The 27,966-nt window shown below is 36.4% G+C and overlaps 2 protein-coding genes across 4 annotated transcripts; both read right to left on the bottom strand.

The window, feature by feature from the left end:
- Positions 1 to 60: 60 nt before the first annotated feature.
- On the bottom strand, positions 61 to 4,100 carry LOC126772086 (uncharacterized; the record flags this gene model as incomplete). Its single annotated transcript, XM_050492257.1, has 1 exon — positions 61 to 4,100. A coding segment is annotated over one exon (858 nt), but the record flags the coding sequence as incomplete, so codon positions are not given.
- On the bottom strand, positions 4,069 to 27,940 carry LOC126771718 (disks large homolog 5). Of its 3 annotated transcripts, none has more exons than XM_050491748.1 (27): positions 27,348 to 27,940; positions 27,215 to 27,264; positions 25,864 to 26,156; positions 23,018 to 23,133; positions 22,352 to 22,471; positions 22,090 to 22,207; positions 21,499 to 21,644; positions 20,616 to 20,751; positions 19,954 to 20,066; positions 19,492 to 19,598; positions 19,000 to 19,139; positions 18,818 to 18,913; positions 18,444 to 18,581; positions 18,086 to 18,243; positions 17,730 to 17,914; positions 17,420 to 17,499; positions 16,897 to 17,027; positions 15,526 to 15,634; positions 14,858 to 14,948; positions 12,890 to 12,963; positions 12,095 to 12,158; positions 9,869 to 11,802; positions 9,514 to 9,788; positions 5,517 to 5,755; positions 5,298 to 5,431; positions 4,628 to 4,847; positions 4,069 to 4,207 (listed from the first exon to the last, which is right to left on the bottom strand). In XM_050491748.1, exons 2-27 carry the CDS (start codon positions 27,255 to 27,257, stop codon positions 4,101 to 4,103), a joined length of 5,367 nt encoding a protein of 1,788 aa, XP_050347705.1. In that variant the 5' UTR covers positions 27,258 to 27,264; positions 27,348 to 27,940; the 3' UTR covers positions 4,069 to 4,100. The 3 variants fall into 3 exon arrangements, with proteins under 3 accessions (XP_050347705.1, XP_050347706.1, XP_050347707.1); XM_050491749.1 differs by having other exon boundaries at positions 20,616 to 20,739; XM_050491750.1 differs by lacking the exons at positions 4,069 to 4,207; positions 4,628 to 4,847; positions 5,298 to 5,431; positions 5,517 to 5,755 and adding an exon at positions 5,766 to 5,792 and having other exon boundaries at positions 20,616 to 20,739.
- Between the last annotated feature and the right edge of the window lie 26 nt (positions 27,941 to 27,966).

Below are 27,966 nucleotides of genomic sequence, written 5' to 3'. Positions count from 1 at the left end.
TGGTGGTGGTAACCGGTGGTATTGCCATTAATTACAAAATAATAAATAAAACAATCGTCATTCATTCCGTATATTTATTTATTGCTTCATTCTAAATCGTAAACAATTCGTTGAATCTTTATAAACGTAATAATTGTATAAGGAAAATACCGTCGTAGTTGATATACACAAATACGAACAAAACGAATTTACATAAAAAATAGAGAAAAAATAATAATAATAAACAAACTTAAACAGATAAATATATCGAAAATAAGACGTAAAAACTGCCGCGTTTATTTATAATTTAAATACTGTTTATTGTCAATTTTTAAATACATTTTTCAACTATTAATTATATATAATTATTTAGTTTTATAATTTACATCGAATCGAACAATATAAGCAACTTCCTTAACGGTAATATCAGATCAAATTAAAGTATACTTAAAACTAAGAGTGGTTAAAAAATATCGGTTTAAATGTATGATTTTTTTGTGCAACATCGAACCTCCGTTTCTATTTATATTTTTCTTATATGGTAACTATTTTGATAATGACAACGAATGATAAAAATTCTCCGTAAACTTACTTAAGAATAATAAAATATCACCAAAAAATATACCGATAACTAAATCTTTGAATATCTCGATAAAGTAGCACCATATTGTTTTAATAATAAAATATCTTTTCATAGGAATCGTAATTGAGGAACAGATCGGTAAATCTTATGAAACTATTTCATTTTTGTTGCCATAAATTCTTTTAACGTTTAATAAAGATTGGCACTGACAAGAGGTCCATTAATTAAAAGTCTTAAATAAAGAACCTCTGAAATGTACACGTAAATGTTAAAAATATATTACATATAAATGGAAGTTGTCTAGCTTTCAATTTCCAAGTGGTTTGAAATGCATCTTATAACAACGATCGATGTTCACTGTTGAGCATCAAAACCTCGAGCTACGTCATTTGGAAGCAGCCCAAATGTCTGTCTGTCTGTACGAATGTATTATTAATATATATAAAAAAAATGTCATAACTTATATTTCTATATATTTGCGCCAGTGCCTACCATATACAAACGCTTTTGTGTTATTGCTGTGATAACGGTTACCTTTACAAAACTTTCTACCATTATTAATTAGATTATTATGAAGAACTTACTACAGAGAATTTTTATCATTCTAAACATTTCGAACAACGGTTGTATTGTTTCAAAGTATCCAGTAAGCGTAAAGCTGTTATAACGGCGTAAGCAATAACGCTAACATAACATAAACTTGTATCAAATCTCTGTACAAAAAAAACTTAACCACTAAAATGTGCTGAAAATAATAAAAAAAAATTCAATATCCATAAAGCCTCATCACACGTGAATATCAATGAGATCGCTTATCATCTGCACTCTAGCACTGTTACAACTACACGTAGACTTACAACTCTTTATATTAAAATAAATAGATAAATTTAAAACACTGGCTGATTATATTCAGACCGTTCGATAAAAATTCTTTTGATACTCTGTGGACATTACATAAATCTTTATATACTTAAACAACTAAACTATATTTGAAATATATAGAAACTTTATTAGAACGTTTGAATTGTCAAAAGTTTTAAAAACAATCGTAATTAAATGAACAGATTAAAAAAAATAACATTTACAAATTGTATTTACGGAATAAGCGCTTAAAATAATTTTCGCTAAACTATTTATAGTAAACAATACGGGTTAGAGAAGACAAAATCGAATTAAAAATTTGGTCCGTCTCATATTTCCAACCCTATTAATTCCGTTAAACTATTATATATATTTTCTACTTACATTTACGAAATCTCTGAACGTCTATGAATACTTGTATATGCAATTTATAACCTTAAAACTGACGTGTATAATATTTGTTTCAAAACGATGACATTATAGCGTCATATAAACGGTGCTATGTGCTCAACGCGTTGTGTAAAAAACTACTTATAATGTGCATTTTATATAATAAATAATGTTAATCCAATAAATATTTATTAATTTATTATATAAATAAACAATAAATTCATTATACCGTGCAAAATATATATTTATTGAAATTATTTGTAATCGCTGATTATATACGAACATCGATATTAAACGTGAAATCTTTTAGATATTTTTTGAAAAATAAGTTAGTTATCGTCCAAATATCGTTGCAATCAAAAACATCTATCAAATATTCTATCGTGTTTCTAAATTTTCGAAACACGCAGTACTATTTGCCTTTTAGGTACACAATAATACTATAAATATCTATAAACATAACAAAACTATTTCCTATTGATCCCTAAGAAACTACTGTCAACGTTGTCTATACCTATGCTACCTTGCAAAAAGAGCCCTATGTAGAACATTTTAGGGTCCATTATAATAAAACGTCTACTAGTCTAATCTAAGACACTTTGAAATATACGAACATTTTATTGTTTAATATTATATTTCGTCTAAATATGATGATAATTAAATGGACTTATGAATTGAGTTGAGCGATTCAAAACGAATTTGAAATGTCTATGTTGAAAAGTGAGTTGGTTTTTCATTTTTAATAAAGAAAAACTCGATATTCGTGAAACTGTTAGTATAACTTGAGACGGACGTAGACTAGACAGACTTAAAAAAATCTCTATTGATTTAGCCATTTGAATAAATGGTTTTGTTATTTAGGTTAAAAAAAATTTTTCAAACCATTGTTGTAGGTACAGAATTGACAGTTATATAATATTACTAATCTCAGTGGCACCTTTATATATAAATCATAAAAGTATTTTATGTAATATTATATGATATGACGGTCGAGAATCTAATGTTTTTAATTTTTCAGATAAGATGAGAAAAAACGTCTACTAAATTTCTTAACTATACATTACACAGAGATAAATTCTCTAAAGTTAAAAAAATCCTTTGAAACCTATAAATGTTTTCCGTGCGACATAAAGCATCTCACTTTAGCACCTATATTGCTATTACATAGTTTAGACCAATTCTGAACACTTGTGTTGACTCAAAATACTATACACCGAGAACAGAGTATAACCCTAAAAATAAGCACCAAGATAAGGAAATATTAGATCGAGTCCGCACCAAGGCATTAATACTTCGTGTAAAATATTCGTACTAAAGTACAAGAGTATACAAATGGAACACGGTTTCCGGAATACTGACGCGATCTCATAAAAATCTTGAAAAATGTTCTACGATCTGTCGGTAATCACAAAATTATAAAAGGTATACTTCAATAAGACTTCCAAAGGCCCTTGATGGCTTTGAGCTTGGGCGATCTTTTCGTCGCCTCCAACTCTTGTTTGAAACTGATGATGAACTTCTCGCGCAAGCTAAGTCGAGGCGAAGACGGTTTGAGAAGAAACTTCTTCAGGTCATTTGTAAAACTACTCGCCGTGTAATTCGGCTCGTCTTTTAACGAATCCTCGTTGCTCGATTCTAGAAACGACACTGACTTATTCGATTGAATCGAGTTCTTTCTTTCTCGTGGACGATTCGTCGGAGTCGATTTCGAGCGAGAACTGATAGTAGCTTTGCTAGATGGAAGACTATAACTCCTTGATACGAGGGAATATTCGTCCTCCATGGAGTCAAGGGTGTCGGTTGAGCGGTTACATATTTTGCAGCAATACCGGCAGTGCTCCATATCACTGTGGTACCTGCCATTGCACAGGACATAGTTTTCCTTCATCCGAACGTGTCGAGGCGGTCTCAGCCTGTTCTTATCTTTATATCTGTGTGAGTCCTTGTCACTTTTCCTCGCCCGCTTCCGTTTGCATTTAGGACAGTTGTTGCGAGCTATCTTTTTAAGTTCCTTAAGAAATTCGTAGTCGATTTCGAAATATTTAGCATCTGGTTCGGAATAATACTTCAGGTCGCTGTCAGTAGAATACTTTTTGGCCTCCTTCGGTTTCTTCTTAGTCTTCTGTTTGGGTGTGTCCGGTTGGCCGGGATCAGAGTAGTACCTTAGGTCGATATCCGAAGGAACAGATGGTTTGTCATACTTACAGTGCGCGCAGAATGTAACGGATTTCTGCCTGGAGGAGGTAGACGTGGATGGGGTGTGGGAAGGGGGAGTGGGGGGCAGGGGTCAGGCCTGCGCGGAGGGGACCCATAGGGTCTTGTTCTGCTCTTCTTCCACTGCTTCTTTGATTTGCGTGCACATGTACGCTATGTTAACGCCTGCTGGTATTTCCGCTATAAGTAATATAAAAAAATATATAAATAAAAGAAAAAAAATAAACTTCCAAGCATTTAAATATAAGTCCGTAACCGTAACCGTAACAGCCTGTGAATGTCCCACTGCTGAGCTAAAGGCTTCCTCTCCTCTTTTTTTTTTGAGGAGAAGGTTTGGAGCTTATTCCACCACGCTGCTCCAGTGCGGGTTGGTGGAATACACATGTGGCAGAATTTCAGTGAAATTAGACACATGCAGGTTTCCTCACGATGTTTTCCTTCACCGTCAAGCACGAGATGAATTATAATAACAAATTAAGCACATGAAAATTCAGTGGTGCTTGCCCGGGTTTGAACCCACGATCATCGGTTAAGATTCACGCGTTCTTACCACTAGGCCATCTCGGCCTCAAATATAAGTCACTAAGTTCAATTACTTACCAGATATGTAATTCCTAAATTCATTCTCCACTTTTAATCCATGCTCATACATTTCCTTAGCTGCCTTAGCAGATACTTTATCAGCGGGATATCTCGTATCTTTCACTTCCTTGATCTGCTTGAATGACTTGAACTTGATGAATAGAATTATAGGATATATCTGGTGTTTATGAAGTTTCTCTATGACTGGTACGCTCACGTCGACTATACAGTGGATACCCTGTGAAGTGTTCAGGTGGTAATCAATACAGGATATCGGTAAAGATATAAATTAAAAAAATATATAAAAAACTACAATGTTTTTCACATAAAACCAACAATAAAACGATGTTAATTTTTGAATTATGTCAGCCAAAGCGTTTATACACGAAGAAGATTAGCCAACTGCGAAGCAGATATCGGAAAGATAGACGAGATGGTCCACCGGTTAATTCGTAGTCTTAGCCGAAGATCACGTGATCAACCCGTAACATGAATCTACGTTTAATTTTTGTTTATAATTGAACTCGGTGGTAAAAGAAACCCTCATGTCAAGATATGAAGTGTGATATTAGTAGAAAAACATATATAGGTTAATTACATTTTTTACAAAAGCCCTGCAAACTTACATTTTGTAATAACATACATTTCGTAATAACATAATAATCATAGAAAATATTTTAATTCTCACCTTTTCCGCAAGGTCCCTCAAAGCCCTAGGATCCGGCCTCGCCCTGGCGAACACATGTGGCCAGTCCGTGACCAACTTTCCGGCCACGCATTCTCTCAACGGGCCCAGAACCGCTACCGGCCGTCGACTGCCATCTGTTACATGATGTTTAATATAATATATTTTTTTTAACACAACAAAGTGTCGATATCTTAGTAAGACAGAACGCGTGTCGCTCACAGTGCAGGCGCTCGACGCGCTGGTAGGACAGCGGCGGCGCGTCGTCGGCCAGCGTGCCCGAGTCGCTCCAGCAGCCCAGCTCGGTGTTGGAGAAGGAGGCGAGCTCCTTGCTGTCGCGGTGCTTCTTGCGCCGGAAGAACGAGCGGCGCGCCGTGCTGGACGCGCGCCGCGCCGCCTCGCTGTCCAGCGCGCCCGCCGCGCCCGCCGCGCCCGCCGAGCGCCGCAGGATCTCCTCCACCCTGCCGGCGCTCCGAGTTAACTTCACTGACTTAGCTACTGTAGTTACATTCAGAAGTTGGGACAGGGCATTGCCGATCTTCAAATTTTACAGCCCTATACCGAACGCAACGAGTACTGTGTATTCGAATACTTTCCTGTACCCTAATTTATATAACTATTTTCAACGAAGAATTTTTGTACGAAAGAATGAATTTAGCCAGGCAAAACAAATCAAGAATGAATATTGTCTGAATTGTTTATAAACTGACGTCATTATTTCTACCGGTGTTATGGGTGTTATGTTAACAAAATGTTAGATTGTATACTATCAAAACATAAGATGCTTAAGAACAAAAACGAACAATATCCTGAAAAATATCCTAAATTCTAATAATAAAGTTGTAGTTTTTACTGAAACATGGTTGAACTCCACAATCTCGAGTAACGAGCTGTTTGATTCGCGCTATATAATGTACAGGAAGGATCTTTTTTGTTCGGAACTCTCAAAAAAGACGGAGGAGGCGTATTAATTACTATACCTAAAGATTTCTTCTTGCCGAGTACCTCATTGGGAGACTGACAATGAAATGATGTGGGTTATATTTGACATAACCAGTGATTATTCGCTTAAAAAAGTCGGTCTTTGTGTTGTATACCTACCACCTCCGGTAAAAGTAGAAAATGCTAGATTTTTTTTTGAAAATAAAATGTTGTTACTAACCAAATTGATGATGTAATAGTAATAGGTGATTTTAATATGGGCTTTATTGAATGGAATGCAGGTGATGATTGTACGTATATGATTCCATCAAATTATCATAATGAGCCGAGATGGCCTAGTGGTACAAACGCGTTAATTTTCATGTGCTTAATTTGTGTTTATAATTCATCTCGCGCTTGACGGTGAAGGAAAACATCGTGAGGAAACCTGCATGTCTAATTTCATTGAAATCCTGCCACGTGTGCATTCTACCAACTCGCATTGCAGAGCAGCGTGGTGGAATAAGCTCCAAACCTTCTCCTCAAAAGGGAGAGGAGGCCTTAGCCCAGCAGTGGGACATTAACAGGCTGTTACTGATACTGATCATAACGCTCTCGGTAACTCGTTAATTGATTTCATGTCTGCTAACGACTTGCACCAGTACAACAATATTAAGAATTGTAATGACAGAGTCTTAGACTTGGTAATTAGTAATATGGTTAATGTAACAGTGGCTAAGCCTCTTGACTTACTAAGTAGACTAGATCAGTATCATCCTAATCTGTTATTAAGTGTCTCGTACCCTCATATATCATACATCCGACCCAAAGTCTGTATACGATATAATTTTTATAAGGCTGATTATGCAGAGATTGGTAATGAATTAAATAATATAGATTGGTACTACAAATTTTCCAATTGTAATAATGTTAATGCCATGGTAGAGATACTTTACAGCACTCTGTATGAAATAATAGAGTGATTAGTACCTAAACGAAAATTACGGAATTCTAGGTATCCGAAATGGTTCAATTGTGTTTGAGTTACTTACCTTACTAAGTTACTAAAGGAGAAAGAGAAACTCCGTATCAAATATCGTAAATATGGTAACCCTAGGGATAAATTTGAATTTCAAATATTGCGTAGTCGCTGCCATGATTTATTTGATAGTTGTTATAATAACCACAAAAGAAACGTCGTTATATTCACTATTAAATAATATTCACAAGAATCCGACTTCCTTTTGGAATTACTATAAAAGCAAAGGTAATGTTAATGTTTTGCCTGCATCTATGTCGTTGGGTGGCATTAGCACTAGTTCAGGAGTAGAAATAGCCAACCTTTTCTCAAGCTACTTTTCTTCTTCCTGTCCTAATGAATCTACACACACGATAACTCCAAATAATATACATTACACTTCACACACATATAACTCACATTACAACATTACAACACTTACTAAAATAACATTTAATGAAGCAAGAAGGTTTTAAAAAAAATTAAATCATTAGATCCTCATAAAGGTGCGGGTCCAGATGGAATTCCACCTATTTTCATAAAAAGATGCGGCTCTGCTCTAGCTTTCCATTGACGTAAATTTTTAATAATTCTATAAAAAACGGTACCTTCCCCGATGAATGGAAAAAAGCTCGAATAGTAATAGTTTATAAAAAAGGAGAGCTTTCGGACATTAAGAACTACCGTCCAATCTCCATCCTTTCCTGTCTTTCTAAGCTGTTTGACAGCCTTCATTTAACAACATCATCACACATTCGCAACACGGTTTTAGAGATGGGTTAACAGTTCAAACTAATCTAACACTTTTTACTTCAGACTTGGCATTAGCGATGGACAGGGGGAACCAGATAGATGCTATATATACTGATTTCAGCAGCGCATTTGACAAAGTAAACCATCAAATACTTCTTAATAAATTACATCAGTATGGCCTTTGAACTACTCTACTTAGATGGTTTCAGTCATATTTAACACAAAGATCTCTTACAGTTGCTGTAACTGGGTTTGAATCTCAAATATATTTTGGTAAAAGTAGGGTTCTACAGGGCTCACATTTGGGTCCTCTTTTGTTTCTCGTTTTTATTAATGAAATTACTGAGAATATAAAGTATTGTAAGTGTTCATTGTTTGCAGACGATCTCAAAATATACAAAACAGTAAAATCCAATTCAGACATAGGTTTAATACAATACGACCTCAACAATATTATTGCAAGGTGTCATCTTAACAATATGACTCTTAATGTAGGCAAATGTTTTCATATAAAATTTACCCGTAAGAAAAAACCGCTTTGTTTCTAGTTACTCAATTGAAAATAAAACATTACAAGAGTTATCGCAAGTTAAAGACTTAGGAGTCACAATTGACGGGCGTCTAACCTTTGTAAATCATGTTGATAACAAGCTGCTCAAAATCTTGGTTTCCTCAAGCGGAACACTTAAGGCTTTTCAGGGAAAATTAAATTACTCTTGTACAATTAATTAATGCGTACCTGTCTTGAGTATGCCTGTGTTATATGGAATCCAAGTTATAGCGTACACTCTCAGCGTATTGAGAGTATTCAGCGAGCCTTTACGAAACATCTTGCTTTTCATGAAAAGGATTTTTCGCACAGACAGTTATACAAAGAACGTTTGGCAAAATTTAATATGATTTCTCTCCGGAGTTGGCGCGAATTGTAAGAACTTAAATTCCTACAAAGTATTATTCACTATAAGTTAACCAACTCAGAATTAATTGAGAGAATACTGATATCAGTTCCTTCTAGGGCACACAGAAGTACTCACACCCACAAGATATTTCATACTCCTTGCGAAGTCTCAGTAAACAAGCTCCCTTAGTACGGTTGTGTAATAAATATAACAATATCGTTAAATCAATTTCGGACATTGTCATTTTTTGTGACTCTCCCTCAATCTTTAGAAATAAGTTACTTAATTATTATAAAATGCATGATTAGTTTTAATTAATACTTTTAATAGTTTTTAATTATGATTTCGCAGATTGATTTTTTATTATACAATGACATTATTGATTATTTAATTTTGACATTTTTAAAAAATACTGATGATTTTTTGTTACTTTTAATTTGAATTTGATTAGATTGAATCTGGAAGTGCTATGTACACTTGTAATTGACATGCATATACTATTATTGTTTTATAAATTATTTTTTTCAATACTTTATATGTATGTTGTAAGAGTGCTATTACAAAAAAAAAATTAAATAATAAATAACTAAATCGGTAGCACAGAGTAGAATATACACTTAAATCTTACTTGAATTTACTGGGTATAGTGCCCCAGTGTCTCTTGACGCCCTTGCAGTCGAGCTGCCAGGCGCGCCACAGGCCCGGCGCTCCGTTGAACAGCGTGTTGTCAACGAACAACACCTCATCCTTCCTGAACCATAGAGAATACTCGTCTATGGTATCCATGCCAATGGACGTTATCTTTGCACAGCGATCGAAACCCGCGCGGATGTAGAACGCGTCGCCGGGCTTGTCTTTGATTTCATGATATTGTTGAAGATCGTGACGAACCAGCACGCTAACCTATGTAAACGAAAAAAATAGTTAGGCCAACACAAAATATAAAAATCAGTAACTATTTAAAGATACAACAACTGACGCACCTTATCCGCCGGTTTTGCCAATTCCAAAGCTGCCTGTTCAGCGGTCGCTCGCCTTAAGTCTACATTATTGTACTCTAATATTTGATCACCTGTACGTAAGCCCGCTATATAAGCTGGAGAATCTATTTGAACACTATGCACGAAAATGCCCACTGCATTTCCGCCCACTAAACTTATTCCCAAATCTGAGCAATTACGCATTTCTATTAATAAAAACCTAGGTAGGTCCTTTCCCTGCGACTGCCTCAAAGTAGCAGCATCTGTGGACGGAACGTCCATTCTTAAGGACTGTTGCGGACCGGGAGAGTTCCTGGGCGTGGGCGACCCTGACAAAGAAACCTCTTCATCATGCGAACTTTCCCCAGAAGATGAACTCCCTGGAATTTCTATCTCGTCCTTATACTTTTCAGGGCTAAATTGGACAAGCATTGTTATGGAATTGCCAATTTGTCTTAAAACGCTGGCGGCCAAAGTATATGTGGCCGAGCGCATATTAATACCGCAAACTTCCAACAGTTGGTCACCAACTTGCAAGCCAACTTGACTGGCTAATGAATTCTCGTTTACAGTAGATACAAACACGCCGCCACTGCTGGGGGGACAGTATATCTGTATTCCTAGTGGCTGCTGACTTTTGTCTATGTGCACCCTCCGAAGTTCACCAGGCAAGGGTTTATTCCAACCCAACCCACAATATTCTGGCATGGAATTCCTCGTCCCTTTGTGTGTAAGTTGTTTAGCCCCTCGTCCAGGACTCAGGACTTCAACATGAAAAGTTGGCATCGGTGAATTTCTCTCTGAACTCCTCTCTATCGATCCTGTGCTGAGTTTTCCTGCTGAATTCTTCGAGGTGACACTTGGGTTGGAGGGTATTCGAAACCTTTGGTTTTCTTTTTTCCTAGGAAATGTCCCGCCTTCATACGTAGGGTGATATTCACGGTTGGCTCTGGGTACTGGTTGGAGATCTGACATATTGTGCGTGTGAGAAGTAAATGAGTGCATGTCGTAGCTTGTACCAATACTCTCTCCAGATTGGCTTTGAGGTATATTCGTTGGACTAGAAAGATGATTATACCGACTGGAAGTGTGCGGATTAGAATTCGTAAAGGGCCCTCTATAATATTGGGACTGGAGTCGTGACTGTGAAGGCAAAGTCCCCGTAATCGGAAAGTTCGCATTGCTATTTAAGCTGTCTGGACCGAAGCTGTCGCTGTCGGATGGATACTTGTTCACTGTTTTCGGTGACGACGCCTTTTTTGAAGAATAAAACTGGTCGAGAATATCCTTTCCCGTGTGATTTTTTATCGAATGGTCAAGCGAACTGGGTGATTTTCTCGTCACAAAGTCGAGGGAATTCGGACCCTTATTGACCATAAAATCTAAGGAGTGTGGACTTTTCGTCCGATTCCTCATTGCTGGTTGGTAGAACAACGAATCTTCCGATGGGTTCTGAACTAAACTAAGTCTATTCGGCGTCACGTCTTGTTCGTAATCGCTAATGGATATTTTTTCCTTTTCCAACGTGCGATTTTTTTCGAAGGTCATGCTACTGGGCGCAAAAGGGTTGTGAATAGCTAAGGGCGCGGGTTTCGGAAAATGTTCGATCGCTGGACTCGATTCTATAGATTTGTACACTGAATGTCTCGCCGGGGTGGTGACTTGTGTTAGTGGTACGTGTCCTAAGGGTATTGGGTTCGAGTTTCGATTGGTGTTCGAACGCTGTGGTTCCGGTGGTAACTTGGTCGGTGGACTGAGCAGAATGGATAGCGGTGGCCTTTCTTTCCTGGAACGTGGTTGTACAATGGTACCAGTGGCATTATCCTCTAATATAAAATTAGCTCGAGCTTTAGGCCAAGTGCCTCCATTCTTAGCATCATTTTGTGCCTCCTTATTTTTTCGGCGCGATCTTTTTAGCACACTGCTAGTTTCTTTAACTGAAAGAAAATTATAATATGTTTGAAATTATAGTATTTTTACATTAAAAAACGGGATCATAATGGAATTTTCACTGTACACTAACTGACTGACTGACGAGTAACTGCGAACTGAAAATATCTTGTCAGAAATAACTCAATAAGCTCACTGGGCTTAAGCAGTGATTCGATTTATACATAGCTTGCCACACAGACCAACTAAGAAGTATTTACGTATATTTCAGAAAGTATATTTATTGTATGTCAACAGATTATACAAAGTACTTAACGAGAACTTTCTATATTTCCTTACTTGTTTTTCCGTGATAACTGTCGATAACGGAATCCAATTCCGCGATAGCGTCCGACTCGGGCACCTGGAATAAAAAAAGTAATCACCCATTGTATAAACACCATGATTCAAGAACTACTACAAACAACCCGCACCATTTTGCGTTAAATATCTTCATATATTATCAAGAAAGGAAACATTATTTTTTATAAATCAATTAATTGAGCCAAAATTATATTATCAAAATATAAAATCCCTTGAAAATTATAAAAACTCTATAAATTTTAATAGTACTATGTAACAAGTCGAAATAAAAACACTTAATTTGCTAGAAACTAAACAATAAGCGGGTTAAATAAATTAAAATGTTTAGTTCAGATGCGGTTAAAATATGTTGCACTAAAATTTTAAAACTATAAACAAAAAATAAAATAACAAAATCACTTCAACGTATACGTGCATATTCTCACACCACACCACAGTATAAACAACGCAAATTTTAATGAAGAACTTAATACTTTAATATATTTCGAATCCCAAAAGACAAATGGGGATTAAAGCCCAAAGATCGCTATTTGGCAAACAAATTTAAGCTATTTTTAACATAATCTGGTCTTATGAGAATATTCTTGGTCTTGCAACCGAGTCACTTTTCAATCATTTATACGAAGCTTTGCTGTTTGAAAGAAAAACTTACAAGGTTTAACTGTATCACATATAACTATATTGATAAGATCTGCAAATACAAAAAAAACCACACAAAACCTTAGTCACTAAAGCCATCTAGTAACATTCACAGATATTTCAAGCTCTCACCTTACTCTGCTTCTCCTTACACTTGTTGACTCCAGTGACAGCTTCGATCTTCCCGCGGATCACGTCCCAGGCGCCTGCAAAACGCGATGCAATGATCGTACTCGCTATCGGTAAAGTCAGAGACACACTTAGTTAAAACGATAAAACGTTTTTCACTGACGATTATGTGTTGATGATATTCAAATTCATAGTGAAAATTTTGATTATAAATTTAAAATATATACTTTACTAATAAAATGGCTGTCCGTGCTCTATCAATTTTACAGTAAATCTATGTATAACTGAATGTGGAATAACAAATCAGATAAAAAAAAGTTGAATATTCAGTACAGTAATAGCCTGTTAATGTCCCACTGCTGGGCTAAGGCCTCCTGTCTCTTTTGAGGAGAAGGTTTGGAGTTTATTCCATCACGCTGCTCTAATACGGGTTGGTAGAATACACATGTGGCAGAATTTCAATGAAAATAGACACATGCAAGTTTCCTCACGATGTTTTACTTCACCGTCAAGCACGAGATGAATTATAAACACAAATTAAGCACATGAAAATTCGGTACAATGTAGTTTTCAATTTTGCTATTAATATTTTAAAAGTTTTTACTAAATCATTTTAATTTATAATATAAGATAAAATAACTATTATAAAATATATATGTATAATTCACTTAATAAACTGTTAATTGAACTTAATAGAAATTTATAATTCGAAATTGTAATCAGTTAAATTTAGTGGCCGGTATACCACAAACATTCAATACATCGATAAGGCAAGTCCCTTATCACTCGATAGCTGATAACGATATCGCTCGAGAGTTTCGCCCAAATAAATGTACTTTGTTTTGTTACTTGATTAAAGACACAGTTTGAACAAGGACACTCATAACGTTACAGTACAAAACTTATATTATTTTGCAATATATATATTTCATACGAGTTTAGAAAAGGACTTTTGGAGCGTATTCATCTTTAGTTTTTTTAGTCGTTTTCGAAGTGAATCTCCAACAAAGGATTACATTACATTCAGTTGAAGACCAATATTGTTTAGCAAAGGTAGAATATCAAGATCATATATATGTATATAGAGTGCAACGTTACAACGAAATGTTTTGACGAAAAGGGTTTTCACTTATGTGACTGACGGTTTTGTTCATATATATACCGTGTATGTTATGTGTGCATGTAGTACAGAAACAGTAAACTTTATTTTGTTATTAAGAATAAAAATTGCGAGCTTTTTAGGACATTTTTCCACCGTGAGTGGAAGAGAGGTATAGTGTTGGCCCTGGGGTAGAGCGAGAGAAGCCCTCGCTCTAGGTACAAAGTATCAAGTACAATCTCCAAGTTCAATTGCATAAATTCCAATTGTACAGCTTAAAATCAGTGAGTACAAAGTTTCTCAAAGATTTTTCGTATTCAGGGAAACATAATAGTCAACTAGGACTAGTTGAGCTTTTTTTCTACATTTTTAAAACGAACGAGATAATGGAAAGCCCTAGATCTGAAATGAAGCTCGTTTCTTTATTTAGTTTTTAGGATATTTTGATTATCAGCATCAGGAATAGATAAGAATAAATGAATTAGTACCTCTGTTGTTTTTTTTTTAAATTAGCGACGTCGGACCTAAATTGACTGTCTTATTTCAATTTTCAGTATGAAACATGAACTAATTAAATTTCGAAATGCTTCCCATCTCTTTTATCATAGTGATGATATGACAAATACTAGTTCAGTAATGAAATGAAAAATCGGTCAATTTATGCTTTAGAATAAATTCGTTATTACATTATAAAAATACTTAATGTTTTAAGTGCAAAGTACAACAAACGACTTGAATATGAAAATTTGATTATTAGTATGTGATATTGGATGTTACATGAAGATAAAAGTTTTTAACTACCTACCTTAACTACCATTACGATTTAAGCAATTACTACGAAGCTGTACAGCTATATATCTATATCAACCTACCTCTCTCCTGGTGTATCTTCCCTTGGCTTCCTGCTGCCACGTGATACACGTATCGTCTGTCAAAATCCGGCACCCCGTGATCTACGTGTACCTGAGGTAGTAAGACAAAAATAAACAATTGATTGACGAGCCGGTTGGCGTGGTTGCTAGATACTTGCCTTTCACGCCGAAGATTGTGGGTTCGATTCCCACCCAGGACAGACATTTGTGTGCATGAACATGTCTGTTTGTCCTGAGTCTGGGTGTAATTATCTATATAAGTATGTATTTACAAAAGAAAAGTAGTATATGTAGTATATCAGTTGTCTGGTTTCCATAGCAGAAGCTCTGTACAAGCTTAATTTGGGATCAGATGGCTGTGTGTGAAAAATGTCCCAGGATTATTAATTGAAAATATATTATTACATACATATATTCATATAATCTTTATGTAAATGTATTTCTAATGACATATGAACACCTACATGAATATAGCAAAGGTAAAACTCATGCGACACAGTTGGATAGTAAAACAAATAACTCAGAGATATATTGGAAAAAAAAACAAAATAATTAAAAAAAGAGGTGTTAAAGAGTTTCACAAACCATTGCGTAAACAGAATATGAATCAAAATAATTTGACATCATTGGTAAAAAAAATATTGTATAAATTGTTCTGTGTACGATACCTTGGGCTCCGGCGGCGGAGGCACGAAGGCGCCCCCCCAGCTGTCGTCCGTCTGCGAGCAGATGTTCACCATCTTGCCGTCGCCGTACGACTGCTCGTACAGCGAGAGTCTGCGGGGAGGATGTTTATGCATATTACGAAAAAAATGCAAACATGTTTACTTCCGATTTTAACGGAATCGGTTCTGAGAGAACGTGTTTATAAAAGATATTATTACGATTGAATAAACACGTATGAAAAAAAAAATCTTATTTTGACTTATCATTTTGTTTGTAATAATAAATTACTAATTAATATAATTAAGGAAAGGTTTTTTATTATTAAAAACAAAATACGATTTCAACAAGATTTAGTGTAGTTTGTAGGGTGAGTAAGTGAGCCAGTGTAACCACAGACAAAAGGGGCATAGCATTTAAATCCCAAGGTTGTTTGCTAACCAACCGTATTGGCGATGTAAGGAATGGTTAATATTTCTTGTCTATGGGGAGTGTCTACCTATTTTAGGACAAAATAGGCCTATTTTATAAAGAAACAGTATAAAATTGTTAATTGATTGGAAATTAATAATGTCCTCCAGACCGATTTCGGTCACGTCGGCCAATCTCAAGAGAGCCCTCCCATCGGACTATAAGAGTTAGGAAATAGAGAGTGCACCTGTGTTTGCGCACACACTTGTGCTCTATAATATCTCCTGCGCAATTACCTAACATCTCTTAAGATGAGCCGTGGCCGAAATCGGTCCGGAGGACATTATTTTTGGAAATAAATACAAACACGGCGAAGATACATATACTAATAGGGGAAGATATATAAAAGCTTATAAAATTTTACAAGTTGGTGGTAATTGTAATAGTAATAAACCTTACTTTACGCAGTAATTAAGTTAAGCTGAGACTTTTCTTAACCATAACAATCTATAAGCTGATATTTCACACTGGAATAAAGAGCGGTTTGATGGTTTCAACTCTGCTGAATTGTTTACATATATAATAAATTACACGGACTGGCTTTAGCATTTATCTAATCGTGTAGATAACGATCAGATAAGGCTTCTAAAATACCACCATATGATAAACTTCATATGTTAAAAACACGAACAAAATATAACGTGGTGACAGTCAACATTATATGAATGAACTTGTGCTTTGCTTTATCTTTAGCCTATCGATAAACTTTGGTAGCTGCCGACCATGAGGGCTCAGGGTCGAATTCCGCGTTGGGCAATAAATGTTATGGTCAATTCGGCAGTGTAATTTAGCTCTCAATTTGGTCGATAGCCACACGTGTCCAAAGACCGTGGCTCATGTTTGGTCAGAAGGACGTTAATGAGTTCCGAGTACACTGAAAGTCCGTCGCGGGGAGTGTGGCGGACCTGTTCCTGGGGTCGCAGCACGGGTACAGCGGCCGCAGCACGGTGAGCAGCACGCAGTCGTAGTGCACGTCGCTCAGCAGCGCCGTCGCCTCCGCCGCGCTGCCGACGCCCTCCAGCGAGCGGTTGTTGATCTAGGGGGGCGCGACATGGTTAATGTTTTCTGTTATTATTATTACATGGTCGTACATATTAGATACATATTATATCACAAATGGCTCACCAATCCTTCGCAGAATATAAATATTAAACAATAGTAAAATAATCCTTGTGTAATTTACGTACTGGTGCATTTATAAAATTTCATCTTTTTTTTAAATTAGATCCTTTTATGTACAGTGGCATAGTTTCGAATCATGTTAATTTCACCTCCTCTGCCGCCACGAAAGGTTTTAGAAATACGAATATCACTTTTTGACAGTCACATATGAATGTATAATAATCAAATGAAGTTTTTAATTAAAATCTTTAGACATTTAATTTGTATTATACAACTTGTACTATACGAGTACATTTATAAACTCACGCTAACAACTCTGTCGCCGACATAGACGTTTCCCTCCTTGGCAGCCGCGCTACCGCACGCTATTTTGCTTATGAAAATACCTGTTAACAATTTTTATTTATTTTATAAAGAAAAAAAAATCATCGTCATACAATACATACAGATATACAGACACGGACAGCTCGTGTCATGTAACTTTGCCACTCGGAAAAACTGTACTTAAAAAGAATCCTCGCAAATTTAACGTTAAAACTAGAGAATTATTATTTATGAAAATAATGATATCACGAAGTGCCGCGCGGGGGCGGCACGCCATCGACAGGCGACTGACCCTGCTGCAGCGTGAGGCCGCTGCGGCCGGCGCCCGCCACGCGCAGCAGCGAGCGGGCGGCGCGCGCGCGCTGCAGCGTGAGCGCCACGGCGCCGCGGGCCAGCGCGCCGCGCAGCGCCGCCGCGCACGCCGCGCCGCTCGCCCACGCCGCCACGCCGCCCGCCGCCGCCACGCGGTCCAGCGCCCTGCGCGGAGCACGAGCGTTAGAGCGCCTCACTGAGCTTCGGCACATTTTTTAAACATGAACTGTCTCCGGCGAACTTTCCGACGCCACAGTTGTCACAATTTGTTGCATCGACAATTATTCTTATATTTAAATCTGTAATGATGTAAATGTTGCACCGTTCGAGGCTCACTTAATTTTCCCGTCGGCGATGGAACCCTTTTTGACCGAGGCGACGTAGACGCTGAAGTCGTTAGGGTAGCAGGGTTCGTCTCGGCCGCCGCACAGCTCGAGACCCAAGTCCGCGCTCAGCCCGCTCAGTTCGACGTCGATTATTTCCCATTCGAAGTCCTGAAACATCGAAGGTATAATATTATTATTCCGTCCCTGTTATTTCTTCGAAACTAACTTTGTACGCCCGGACAAAATGATCTCAAAAAATATAATTAAATATATTTTTTTATTTACATTATAAATGAAATCCAAAAATTTTAGTAGAAAATTACGATAAATACAACTTAATACAATATTAGATAGCGCAGAAGCAGTACCTGCACGTCGGCGGAGTCCCGATGCGCGGAGCGGGCGTGCTCGTCGTGCGAGCGAGCGCGCGGGCCGCGCCCGTCCTTGTCCTTCTTGCCGCCGTGTCGCCGCGCCTCCGCCAGCTCGCCCACCATCTGGTCGCGTTCCTGCACCGATGTATAATAACGATTATTAATATATAGCATTGTAATGTTTTTAACTGTTTAAAATTTTTCAGAAACTTATAAATAATATCGTTATTTCAAACACTTGTCGCCAACAGTAACTTTGCCAATACAATAAATTTTCCCTTCAGTTTTAACCGAGTATTAAAATGATAGGATGAGCACAATATTATAGTTAAACGTTATACTTTATATTATTAAAATGTTTTAAACATTACCTTTCTTAGTCGATTACAAAGAGCTTTGACGCTTTCTCGCTCTTGCAACAGCTTGTCTCTTTCCGAAAAAGCCCAGTCTCTTCTTCGTTTTGAGACCTAAAACATACACGGAGATTATTTTCCAAGCTCTCAACACCATTACGGGAAGGGGGGGGGGGGGGGCTCCCCGAACGCATCCGTACCTCGGCCTCCCGGTGCGCGTCGTGTAGCTCGGCCTGCAGGCGGTCGGCCCGTACGCGCAGTCGCTCTATCTCCTGGTTGGCTTGCTCCACGTCATCCACGCGCTCCGCCTCCGCCGCGTCCACCGCCATGCCCACCAGACCTGAGGAATAATGAAGAGTAACATTCCAGTCCATAAGTTGTAGGGAAAGGCCTCTTCATATTTAAAGGCTTAGAGTATATTCTATTAGCCCTAGGCTAGGCTTATTAGTAGTGCTTGCCCGAATTAAAGCCCACGATTATACTAAGTCATTTTGACCCTAGATTGGTTAATATTTCTTTCAGTGCCATCATCTAGGGACAGTTTTGACCACTTAATAAAAAATAGCTTTCTATCTAAAAAAACTGGATAGGATAAAAATTATCATTTAAAATTATTTGTCAAGATTTCTGATCTCGAATCAGATATATCATAATATCCAAATAGCCATAAATTGTTAAATGAATAAAAGGACCTTGCAATTTATCCATTGATGGATCGTTGGAGTGCTGCCCGTTGAGGAAACCATCAGTTCCGACTCCACTCGAGAGGCCCAAGTGATGATATGCAGAATTATCTTGTCTGTGGAAATGATATAAAATAATTAAGATTGGTAGTTGATAAGGGATATTTGGTTAAATTGCTACACTGCTGTATTACAGAATAGAGAATACATTTATAAATAAAATAATTTCTTCGACGTGAGGTTATAAGCACCTACCATAGAATGTAGAATACGAACCCACAACTATGATTCACGTTTCTTATCTACTCGACCATTTCAATTTTAACACACCAAAATATTGCTATTCAACAAATGATACTTCAGAAACTGTCCAACCTTACTTGTAAACATTGTTTAGCGGGTGATTGGTTAATCAATACTGTCTTCTTTTTTCAACAGTCAAATCAATAATATTAATATTGAATAACTAACCTCGATTTGCCCAATGTAGATGTGTTTTGTGGAGTCTTCAAGTCGGTACATTCCTTGATAGCGCGATCACGGTCGACCAAAGCTGATTCTATCTCCCGGCGCAGGCTCTCGGCCTAGTTATGAGAAAAGTACAATAAGTAATAAAATATAATGTTTGTAATATATATAACAAGATATAACAGTTTTCGCATTGGAATATAAACAAAAACTCAAATATTATTTTTTCAGTTAAGTCATGGTATGTATATAATATATAAAATATTTTTTACAATCGAACCAAATAAATATGCATAACATTATGTAGCAGGATTACTATCATCTAATGTTATGCATATATGTTTTTTTTTATGTTACAGGTAGACGGACGGGCAAATGGGCTACGTGATGTTAAGTGGTCACCACCACCGTCACCGAAGTATTAACCATTCCTAACATAGCCAATGCGCCATTGACCTTGAGAACGAAGACGTAATGTCCCTTGTGCCTGTAGTTACACTGGCTCACTCATCATTAACTATTGCTGTTTAACGGTAAAATATATGATGAGTGGGTGGTCCTTCCCCAGACGGGCTTGCACAAAGCGCTACCTAGTAATATTAATCATTCGCTTATTTATTATTTATTTATTATATCACAGGCGCAGCTCGTAGTAAGGCAGTCACCTGCAGGGCGGTGGCGCGCTGCTCGTCGCGCGAGGCCTGCAGCGCGGCCTCCAGCGCCGCCACCCGCTTGAGCGCGGCCTGCAGGTCGTCCGACAGCTTCTCCATCTCCTTGTGCACCGTGTCCCTGTAAAACGCCCTGAGCATTTTCACATTCCCTGCTTCCGCCGCCAAACTCTTGCTCTATATATACTGTTTAAGCTGATCGACGGACGATCGTCGAAACGGGGAGAGGTGAAATTTATAGCACTAACCATTGCTATATATGGCAATTGTTGCCATATCGGCATATGCAGAACATATTTTGCGTATACATTCATTTGACAACGAAATCATGACGTCAATATATAATAAGTAGCCAATAAATTACGCTTATGGCTCGCGCTGTCACGGGAAGCGTTTCAAAATAATAGCAATAATTGCAGACACTACGTCTTCTTAACGAGTTAAGAGTTAGTTTGAGAAAACACAAGTAAAACAAACTACATATTAACAATCAAGCATATTGAATTGGGGATGATATTGTCTGGCGTGTTCTCTTGGATCGAGACCTTAACGACCTTGCGTTCTACATAATGATTATTAGCCTGTTACAGAATCGTAGAAAAAGTTCCAAGTCTTCTACTCGAGAGGAGATAAAGGTTTTGCCCAGCAATAGGAGGTTAGCAGGCCTTTAACTTACTGAATCATAAATACGCCAAGGAAGCCAATAAGAAATTCTTCGATATTGAAACTAAAAACTAGTCTTATCTGCTAGTAAGAACAGACTGGTATTCACTAAGAATCATATTAGAAAATACATATTGGAAATCATATTTCTCTCTCTCTCTCAGTCTCAGTTTTGTCTCTCCCTCTCTTTTTAGCGCGTACAGACGTCGTGCCTCACCTCTCGCTCATGATGAGCGTGTACTCCGCCATGGCCGCGTTCCGCTCGTCCGTCAGCCGCTTGATGTCGGCCCGCTCCCTCACGCCGCCCTCCCACTGCCGCACCACACTCGCCACTTGCTGCTTTAAAGCGTTTCGTTCCCGTATCTGAAAAATAATTAATTCCAATTCGATTACTTTTTCGGACATTTTTGTTTATTGTTAATGATAAAAATTAAAGATAATGTAAGCTGAAATAAACATTTTTTTTTTATTTAGTAAGAAAAAATGCTCGCAAACGAACCACATGGTAATAAGCAGTCACCGCCATAAACATTGCCATAACAATGGGAAATATTAAACTATTCCTCACAATACCAAAGCGTCGCCAGTTATGTACACTAAAATTATCTGCAATTACACAGGTTGATCAGCTTTAAAACCAGAACACACGGGCAACAAACAAACAAACTTGCAGTGAACCCAACCACTAATAAATGTTCTACATACTCTAGTAAGAATTATTTCGATATTTTGCAACAGGATATGTAAAAAAAAATAGATTTTTTTATTATGACAGTTACATAATCAAGTATTTAATATATGCACGTACCACTGCGTTCCTCTCCTGTGTCAACTCGTGGCATTGTGTCTTTAACCTACTATTCTCCTCTTGTACGATTCGTAGGTTCTCCAGAGTGGCATTGTGATTTTCTATTAAATCGTCATACCTAAAATCAAAATGTGATAAGTAACTAAAAGATAGTTTATTAATAATGGATTATATTAAGCAACGAGTAGCATTGTGTTCAGTAACAGTCATTCATATATTCAAGTCAAAGTTTTTTTTAAATATTTATTTATTAAATAGAAACCTCTTTTGGAAACAATCGAACTCTTCCTTGAGAGCCTCGTATTTCCTGAGTGTATGGACGAGTGCATCAGAACCCTCTGCGGTGCTGCTCTGCTGCAGGTGCTGTACTTCGCGCTCGAGTCTAAAATAAATATTATAATATGTCAAAATTAATATATACATCATAAAGTTAAATTATTTCGAAATGTTATTATACAAGATTTAATGCTTGTAGGCAAAAAGTAGTACCTGTTTAATTCATTATTCATGAGAATCAACGTACACTAACTCACTAAAGTGATTTAATACTTAATAATCAAAATATACTTCATTCGAATCTCACAAGCGTTTTTGATACGTTATTTAAAAAAAAAAACATATAAATTTTAATATAAAGCTACCACCGGTTGTAAATTCAGTAGTTACTCTTTTTAACAATAAAAAAATGTACATGTATTAATCATATACAATTATATTTATATATCTTGTATAAACATCAATGAATACTGACGCCGAGCTCTTCAATAGTTTATATAATCCTAAACAGACTATACATATATAAAGCACAATTTGCGACAAAAAAAAACAAAACGTGTGAATTATCTTCGTGTTTATAAATGAAAATATTATTTGGATGTTTAAAGAAAACGCAATGCACTAATAGCACGTAACATTTTTTCGTTATTACCGTTGATTGTCATTGAGCAAGTCACCATACTTGCCGCGTAGGCTGCTTGCCTCCTGCGCGGACACTTCTAACTGATTCATCGCTGCCCGATGCTGACCACGGAAGTACTCCAATTCCTGACGAGAATAAATAACGCAGACATATATAATAATATAATATCCTAGGACATTATTCACACACGGTCATCTGATCCCAAACTAAGCAGAGCTTGTACTGAAACTTAAATACATACTTATATAGATAATTACACCCAGACTCAGGACAAACGGACATGTTCATGCACACAAATGTCTGTTCTGGGTGGTAATCGAACCCACAACCTTCGGCGTGAAAAGGCAAGTATCTACCAACCACGCCAACCGGCCCGTCAACATATAGTAAGCCCATTCTTAAATATATGAATTACTCGCGAGAAAACACAATCTTGATCCGTCGACATCGTCACATCGTCGTAACTATCTTCTACCGAATGTATATAATACCTAGTGCCGTAACATATACAAAAAATAAAAAAAAAAAACAACGAAAAGAGCGCGATCAATTCAAATTATTTATTTACAGAGATATTCTGCTTCTGTGACGTCAAATTACTTTATGTCGCGAATTTCGGGTTCTTCGGACATACATGACGTCGTCAAGGGCAATTTGTCGTTTTAGTTGGTTTTGGTTAGTATTTAAATTAATTGATGATATTATTGCTTATTATTTGTACATTCTTTTTGAAAAATTTATAAAATATATTTGGGATAATATTAAAAAAAAAAACATTATATATATTTTACAATTAAGAAACCGTTCATTCACGAATTTCAAGTTAAATCTGTAACTCGCGAGTCTTGAATAGCTAGAAAGTGACGAGTTTTCTGAAAGTTCACGTAAAGTGTTTCAGAAAGTTGAATTTCTATCCGATTTTTTAATGAGCTATTTGAAAAAGTATTTCACATCGCTCTGAGGTCATACAAAATGAAGAAAAATGTTAATATTTTTCGACGAGGCTATGAATACACTCTCGATTATATATAGGTCAGTGGGTTAAGTTTGCTTTTTGCGAAGTTAATTTCTGAAACGCAAATTTCGTTGAATAGAGATTATATAGAGTTGCAAACATTACTTTCTATGGCTTCATTTTGCCTCAAGCACTAAATAGTGGAACTAAAAATTAATATTCACTCCGCTTCTATGTTTATCGAAAACAGTTAGAATAATTATGATTGCAGAGTATAATGGCTCGGTTTGAATGATGTATTTTTTAAATATATTTTTTTTGTAATGAATGAGGTTTGAACTGAAACACAACAGTATTATGTAAGAAATGTGGTTTTTTTTTACTGTATTAGGTACGCAAACTGGCAAGCGAGCTACTTGATGTTAAGGATGGCCTCTATGAGCAGTGGTGACCATTTAACATCAAGTAGCACAACATTGGCATTGTAAGAAATATTAACCTTCCCTTACATCACCAATGCGCCATCACCGTTGTTAACGAAGACGTTATGTCAATTGTGCCTGAAGTTACACCGGCTCACTCAACCTTCAAACCGGAACACAACAATACTAAGCACCGCTGCTTGCCGAAAGAATATCTGATGAATGGGTGGTATCTACACCAATGGGCTTACACAAAAGCCTACCACCAAGTACTCAATAGCAACGGCAACGGCAAACGCCCATAGTATTCTCAACAGCGAATGAATCTAAGCCGAAGATAGCAAGTTAAAATGTTGGCAGATACCATTAAGTACTCATATATCTACTTTGTGATAATAATAAATTGATCTCGTGATTGTGAAGGAGACGCCGATATGGTCCAGTGGTTAGAACGAGTGAATCTTAACCGATGATCGTGGGTTCAAACCCGGGCAAGCACCACTAAATTTTCATGTGCTTAGTTTGTGTTTATAATTCATCTCGTGCTTGACGGTGAAGGAAAACATCGTGATGAAACCTGCATGTGTCTGATTTCATTGAAATTCTGCCACATGTGTATTCTACCAATGCAGGGTTGCATTGGTGCAGCGTGGTGGAATAGGCTCGAAACCTTCTCCTCAAAAGTGAGAGGAGGCTTTAGCCCCGCAGTGGGACATTAACAGGCTGTTACTGTGTGTTGTGAAGGAAAACATTGTCATCATGCACATGTTGCATGATAATCTACCATGTATACGAATCCAAATTCGAGTAATGTGGTTAAATAAGCTCCAAGCCTTAAGGGGAGTGCTTTGGCCAGCATTGGGACATTAAATCAATTTTACTTTAAATCCATAATAGTAGAATATTATGGTACTGATTTTATTTTAAACTATCTCTAAACTAAACCACTAATTTGACATGACTAAAAGTATTGATATCTCTTCTTAATGTGTAGTGTTAAAAAGGATAGCTGCCATTTTTTTTTGTTAACTTTAATTTTATTGAGTGTTGTTTTCTAAATAAATTACTAAAATAAAATTACATTACATATACTCGTATTATATGTGTAAGTATTGCAATTACCAAAAATTATATGAGACCAAACTTCAATAAGTGACATATTAAAGTTCTAAAATTTATTTGTTGTTTTTAAATCATAATAATTAGTTATGTGTCTATCTTCACGAGAAATGGCGATAAAGATTAGGACATGCCCCTGTGGATAGCTAAGCTACTTATAAGTAAATCAATCGTAAAAACACTAAATAATTTTGCTAAGTTAGTAATTTTAGGTCCCATGGCTTGTCGGCTGGTTGGATATTGATGGTATAAAAAATGATTATATTTTTACAAATCCAACGTATATGGGCAGAGATAGTAACTCACAATCAGTAAGGACATCTGCTCGAATTATATATTAAGAAATAAATAACACACACCTTCATAACATGCTCACACCTCCTCGATGTCTCCGAATGCTGTCGTCTCAACTGATTTAGATCGTGAAGGGCCTTTTCGCACTGTTGCTTCAGGGTCTCATTAGCTTGCTTGTTGATGACGTCATACTGTCCCAGCTCGTAGGGCGCGCTCATAGCGTGCGTATGGCTGGAGTAGTTTGACTTGTCATAACATTGTGATGAAGAGAGCACGTCATATTCGATTGGCAGCGGTAGAGACGTTATTTGTGTAGTCGTGTGACGTTCATTGCTCACGTAGCTATGGGATATTGATTCTAGAACAAGGATTCACATAAATATTTTTCATCACATAATTCGAGGTTGAATTTAAATTATTAAAATTGCATTGTACACAATTTCATCGGGTGTCATTATTTATTTTAGATAAGTCTATTAAATACTAATATACACGCACAGTATCTAATATATACACAGACAGTAAATACTTATTACAGTAACAGCCTGTTAATGTCCCACTGCTGGGCTAAGGCCTCATCTCCCTTTTTGAGGAGAAGGTTTTTTTAGAGCTTATTCCACCACGCTGCTCCAATGCGGGTTGGTAGAATACACATGTGACAATTTCAATGAAATTAGACACATGCAGGTTTCCTCACGATGTTTTCCTTCACCGTCAAGCACGAGTCAAAATACTTATTAACTAATAAGTATTTACTGTCTACTAACACTAAATGAACACTTATTGTTTGATTCACAATTTCGATCAATAAATAAAATTATTAATTATATAATAAGGTAATAAAGAAGTTGTCCCAAATGTAGTAGTTTTTTTTTAAGTCATTGAATTCAATTTATGTGTATTTATCTATTTATAAAAATCCATCACCTTAGAATGTGAGATGAAAAATATTTTATTTGCATAAAAAGAGTTTTTAATCTTTGAATTTTTTTTTTATTACTTTCAAGACACCCAGTGAATGTAACATGGCTTTAATTCTTGGTTTCTGGTGTATAGTTGAAATATTGAATTTAAAATAATATTCAAAGATATTGGCCACTAATAATATGTACAATGTTAAATTTAAAAAAAAGATTTGAATACATAAGATATCAAAATAAGAAAAAGTTAATTTATAATTTAGATAAGAAGTAAGCAAAAATTATATTAGTTGTAATTAATATGTTTATCATATTTGTCAATTATTTTTAAAAAATCTTGGGAGATTAAAATAATTAAGTATTTTGCTGATTTAAAAAAAGCGACAAAATACACAAAGAAGTGCTGATATTCATATAAGTTTTTTAAACTCACATATTATTATGTGTGCAAGTAATGTTTATGTTATTAGAATGTTGCTTGTTTAGTTCAACTTACCATTACTCCCATTGCTTTCCAAAGAGGAAGTACCGGATGCCATATTATGTCTGAAATTATATTATTTCTTTTTTATAAAAAAAATACTTAATACTTAATAAATATTTGATATTAATTGAACATTTCACTATACCTTCACAATTATACTCTATGTCCCATTGTCTCGAAATTAAACAAAAAATATGATCTAATAAGAAGGTGCTTGTATTTGTTTTATTATTATTTTTTCTTTGATAAAATCCAAATCTCCTAGAGTGCTTGACACGGTTTTCACGCTCTAATGATGGTTGCAAAACTTCTAAACCACAAGTGTTGGTAGACTGTTGCAACTTTACTGTTTACACAGGACGAAATCTATTCGACATTATGCGACGATATGCCAGAAACTTCTTGGCCACCCGCCGATATCTGATAACTGTACACCGATACGGTCCATAAATACCATCACCGAACATTCAAAACACCGAAATTGCCACAAAAACTGTCCTTTCGCTTCGAATATGGTTTTCACGGCAAAGGAGTTAATGCTTTTTCACAATGTAAACAGATCGCTTATTACGCGAGCCTTTAAACCAAATATGAATACCACGCAGTTTTTATAATAATTATAAGCTCAAATAAGAAAACAAAACTATTACACGTATTTATCAGTACTAATTTGCCAACATTTCCCGTTTCTGTTCTCTACCTTTTTTAGCAAGTAAATGAATGAATGAATGACGGACACAAAAGAGGACGACATATTTAGGAAG

The sequence above is a fragment of the Nymphalis io genome, chromosome 11 (assembly GCF_905147045.1).
Source record: "Nymphalis io chromosome 11, ilAglIoxx1.1, whole genome shotgun sequence".
NCBI classification, from domain to species: domain Eukaryota; kingdom Metazoa; phylum Arthropoda; class Insecta; order Lepidoptera; family Nymphalidae; genus Nymphalis; species Nymphalis io.
The sequence above is the reverse complement of the archived record's forward strand: the minus strand, read 5'-3'. Positions and strand labels throughout refer to the sequence as shown.

What these genes read in the sequence shown, in the direction of transcription:
- LOC126771718 (XM_050491748.1), bottom strand. Translation starts at nt 27,257, where the DNA reads ATGGCATCCGGTACTTCCTCTTTGGAAAGCAATGGGAGTAATG. An exon ending in TTCGATTGTTTCCAAAAGAG is followed by an intron (nt 22,208 to 22,351) that starts GTTTCTATTTAA and finishes TTTTGATTTTAG; the next exon opens with GTATGACGATTTAATAGAAA. An exon ending in CTCCGCCGCCGGAGCCCAAG is followed by an intron (nt 14,949 to 15,525) that starts GTATCGTACACA and finishes TTACTACCTCAG; the next exon opens with GTACACGTAGATCACGGGGT.